Here is a 4,504-nt window from a genome sequence, read left to right as displayed (position 1 = left end):
TACAGAAGGCTGAGGCTTGGCCTTCTAGGATCCTAACATCTTTTTGTTTTAAACCTTTTTACATGTGGGAACTTTATAGTTTATATACAAGCACTGATGGATGAATCTGTGAATACTGTCAATATCTCATAATCTACAAAGTGTCTAGAAATCACATCAAGTCAGGACATCTCTCAGCAGACACTGAAGTAAGCAACACACACTTTAAAAATAATCCCCATTTATTTCAGAAACAGTACATCAAAGAAATACTTGACCTGTGTGTTCACAGAATTCATAAATAGTTTGGTAAGCAATTAGTACTGCACAACCAACCCGTAACAGATGTCACCCATAGGTTTATAAGTGCTTAGCAAAATACTAGAACATTGTTGTTCCCATTTTACAGCTGGAAGAGCTGAAACAGAACAGATAACTTATCTGAGGTCTCATAGGAAATCAGTGTCATGAATGAGAGAAAAGGCCCACAACTCATTCTCAAACCCAATCTTACACCACAGATGACTTGACCATGACTACAGTTATAAAGGAAAACTGAGACAAAAAAAATTACTTGGCTCTTTCAACTCACATAAGAATCGAAGATTTCTTGTGGGTACGGGACATGGTCATTATTGCAGCAATTTTTGGATCAATAAGACCAAATATCCTAAAGTCACCCATGGGAAGAGGCCTCTTAATAAAAGCCAGATGGGTAGAAATGGGACAGTGGCATGGAGCAAGCCAGAAGCCTGGGTCCACCAGCACCACCGCAACCAAACCTGTGCCAGAGCAACGCTCCAGAGAAACCTCCAAAATGCCAGTGGGCATATTCCCCTTGAGAGAGCTTCTGCAGAGACCCTCACAATAAGGAACACTCCCCTGATGCTGTAGCATGGGGAGCCCAGCTGCAAAGAGGCTCCTGGACCCCTTGGCCAGCAGGAGCAGCAGAGGCTGTTGGGGTACAGCTGCTTCACAACTGAACCAGGGCTGGCTCAGGCACCTGTCAGCCTGAGATCATGGCAGCGTGAGGCCTGCACAGAAAGACACTTCTACACAGGGTCTTTGTTTCTGCAATATGGCTATGTTGAGGATTACCATTCGACTTCGCACGTTTCGCAATTCAGTGTAGCACCACATTGCTGAACGCTAAATAGAAATAGCACTTGTTATCCACTGTGTGTAGAAATACTCTCTCAAGAGGACTAGGATTTTACAGGAGGATATTTCTACTGGCAGAGAGATAAATTAAGATGGACCTCTTTTGGCATGGGTATCTACTCTAAGGGGCTGCAGAGACTGCCCTTGGGACATGCTTATGTACTGCCTTTGAAGAATAACAGGACACAATTCTGTTTCAATCAACCACAACTGACTTCATATGCACGGGACAACGCCTAAGCACACATTTCACAGAAGAAAAAGCAACACACAGAAGAGCTGGGAGTAGAGAACGATGCTACGTGCAATGCAGTATCTAAGGATCTTCCTTCCCTTGTATGATCCAGTTATCTTCGCATTGCAAAGATCTTTGTTGGCTCCCACAGACAGGGAGTTTGGGACTTCAAGTGAGGCCACGTGGCTCATTTGGTGTCATGTTGATCTCTTGGTTTTGTCTGTGAGGTGGGCACTTCCAGTTTTCCTGAGGTAGCAGATACAGAGGTCTTTGTTTCATACCTTTAAGAAAAACAAAGGTGCAGGAAAAGGGGACAGGCAGACAGATGTGTTAAGAATTTCTTAGGAAAGAGGCGAAGACACTTGATGCAAAACATGTTTCTGAAATACTCCGTTGGAACAGATATCACCAGAGCCTCCAAAAGCAAATCTCATCCCCTCAGAATCATCTTGAAGAACAATTACAGGATTATGTGGTAAGTTATGTAACAGTTAATCAGAGAGGCATGACTTTTCATAAATAAATGGCTGGGCACTCGTTCTCCAGGGCCATGAACTTTATGCAGAACGGATGTTTCACTTGCTCGCATCCTGTAGCAGGTCAAGGCAGAGGAACTGTACGCGCTGTGCTATAACAGAACATCGTACTGACAACAAGGAAGGCAAGACAGCTATAGCGAGGCATTCATAGAATTTTTGTTCAGAAAATATTTATCAGAGGACAAATATACCCACTCTTTCTGTTGTTCTGCCAGTTGTTCTGCCAAACATTTTACCAAGACAGGGTCTACTTTAGAGTCAAACTTATTGGCGAACCAATGCCCATAATTCAGAAGCCATCTTAATTCTGCAGCCCCATAGATGCAGACACTGCGAAGGTGGGTACCAGTGCACGGAGGATACAAATTATCTTCAAGATAATTCCATTTCACCAGACGAGTTTTGCTTTGTAGGTCTGTTATGTCCTGGGCCGACCTTGGAACTTCCCCAGGGACACCAGGAACACGTACAAGAGTGGCCCAGAAATGTTCATCTGGAGAGTAAGTATCCTTTGACCATTCAAAAAAATCTTTTGCAAGAGAGCTTTCAAGGGTATATTGAATAAATGCTCGACTCAAAACAAAATAGGCGCTGCCTACGAATACCTCAATATTATGAGGTGGTGGATTCTTGGAAATGTTGGTTTTTACAGGCATTTGCATGTATTCATAAGGCACTTTCATAAGTTCATAGTGATAAGTAAATCGTTCTCTTTTGCTACTGCTTGGCTTTACAGTTTCCAGCATGTTTCCTCCACTGAGTTTCTTCAGTTCAGCAACCAACTGGAAATTTGATCTCAAAGGGAAATCTTGGCCACACAAGTTAATAACATACTTCCAGGGAACTGAAGACTCCATCAAATCAGACAAACAATTGAAATCTGCTTGCAGCCTTGAAATATGTGCATAGTCTACTGTCTCCAGCTTTGATGCAATGAAAATATTGGGGAAACATCTAGCAAGATTGTTCATAGCAGATTTGAAACTTTTTGCTGCTTTTTGGTCATAATGAATGCAGTAAATATTTTGATGACTGTACAGTGAATGTATGAGCCTTTCTACCATTACTGCATCTTTGTGAACAACCAAAGAATAGGCAATTGGAAAATCCTCTTCCTCTGGAGAAACAGGTTTTAGGTGGTATTTCCTAAGTGAACGATACACGTGGCAATCACTTGTTATTGCTACAACATCTTCATCAGCTAAATCAATTATCTCTTTTCTTCTTATCTCTAAACTCTTGCCAATTTCAAGGGGATCTTGCTTGTATATTGATGAACAATTAATTTCATACTGGAAGTCATTTCGAAGATAGGAATACCTGTTCCTAACGTAAGAAGAAGTGCTCAAAAAGTGCTCAACCAAATAAATGCCCTTAGAGGGGAAAAAGTGTCTTTCAGCATGGAGGAGTTTCAGCAGTGCAATCAGCCACCCTGTAACACACAGGATCAGGATCTTCCTTCGTGCAGGACATTTGTTGGGACACTTGCGCCTCTTCATTCTGTAAGAAAACAGAGACATGACGGTATTTTAAATCAGGAACAAAGCATCGGAGGCAATTCCGGCTTCTAAGAAAGATGTGCATACCAGCCTGCTCACAGCATAAACACCATTTTAGCAGAACTGGACACTAAATCTATGGTATCATCTTACGGTGTTAATTCAAAGACAGATTTTCCCACAATAATAAGCAAGGACTTCATTCCTTCAGAATCGTTGATGTTATGATTCATTCCCCTGAACTAGCTGACTGAGGTCAATAAAATAACTCGGGTTTCAGATTATTTCCAGCTAAATAAGAGCGTTAGAACAATACTTCCACTGTTTATTTTCCAAATCGTTTTTTAATTTCTTATGAGTCACAAACTGAAGTACAGTGACACCTGCACTGGCAGAAACATGACTGTTCTCTAAGTGAGTAAGAAGGATTGTTTATTTTCCTGAGTAACTCCAAGGGATTCAATGGGAGCAGCAAAGGAATGTTTTGCAAATCTTCGAAGAACATGCACTTAATGGCAGATATTAGTATTTTTAAAAAATAATGCATTAAACTGAAACGTTTAGAGTTCAGTCACAGCATCCTCATGTCTCTAATACTGGGACTGGTCCATGAAGATGTCCAAGGGGAAATTAATTTCCTTATCATCCTCTCCCAACAGAGTCTGACAAGCCCAAAGTCTCCCCTGTGTCCAGATTTCTTCTGGAAAACACTGCTAACCTGCCATGAAGAAAGAGGTGGATGAAGACAGCACTTTCACCGGAATGAGTATAACGTAAGCTTTTGAAGGCAGGAGGGGTGGCAGTGAGCAATAGCGCATCGATCCTGTTCTCTGCTGCCTGACAAAACGTCAGTTGTGACTGCAAAAACACAGACGTGGCCCCTTTTTATGCAGCACAGTATTTAATAACATTCCTCTGTAGCAACTTAACGACTGAGATATTACCATCATAAAAGCTAAATACAGTGATCTTTCCGTATAATTTCACTTCACCAGCTGAGTGCAAGCAGCATTGTTGCTACCCCTGAATTAAAATGAGACAAGTCTACATCCAGATGCAGCATTAAACTTATCTCTACTTAGCTTAAATTA

The 4,504-nt window shown here is 41.5% G+C and overlaps 1 protein-coding gene across 1 annotated transcript; it reads right to left on the bottom strand.

Moving 5' to 3' along the window:
- Positions 1–2,045: 2,045 nt before the first annotated feature.
- GCNT4 (glucosaminyl (N-acetyl) transferase 4) lies at positions 2,046–3,413 on the bottom strand (the record flags this gene model as incomplete). The annotated part of the gene is made up of 1 exon (XM_080362790.1): positions 2,046–3,413. One exon carries the CDS (start codon positions 3,411–3,413, stop codon positions 2,046–2,048), a length of 1,368 nt encoding a protein of 455 aa, XP_080218916.1.
- Positions 3,414–4,504: the final 1,091 nt, after the last annotated feature.

This window comes from Nesoenas mayeri, assembly GCF_963082525.1.
Source record: "Nesoenas mayeri genome assembly, chromosome: Z".
In the NCBI taxonomy this organism is placed as follows: Eukaryota; Metazoa; Chordata; class Aves; order Columbiformes; family Columbidae; genus Nesoenas; species Nesoenas mayeri.
This window is presented reverse-complemented; position numbering and strand designations above follow the sequence as displayed.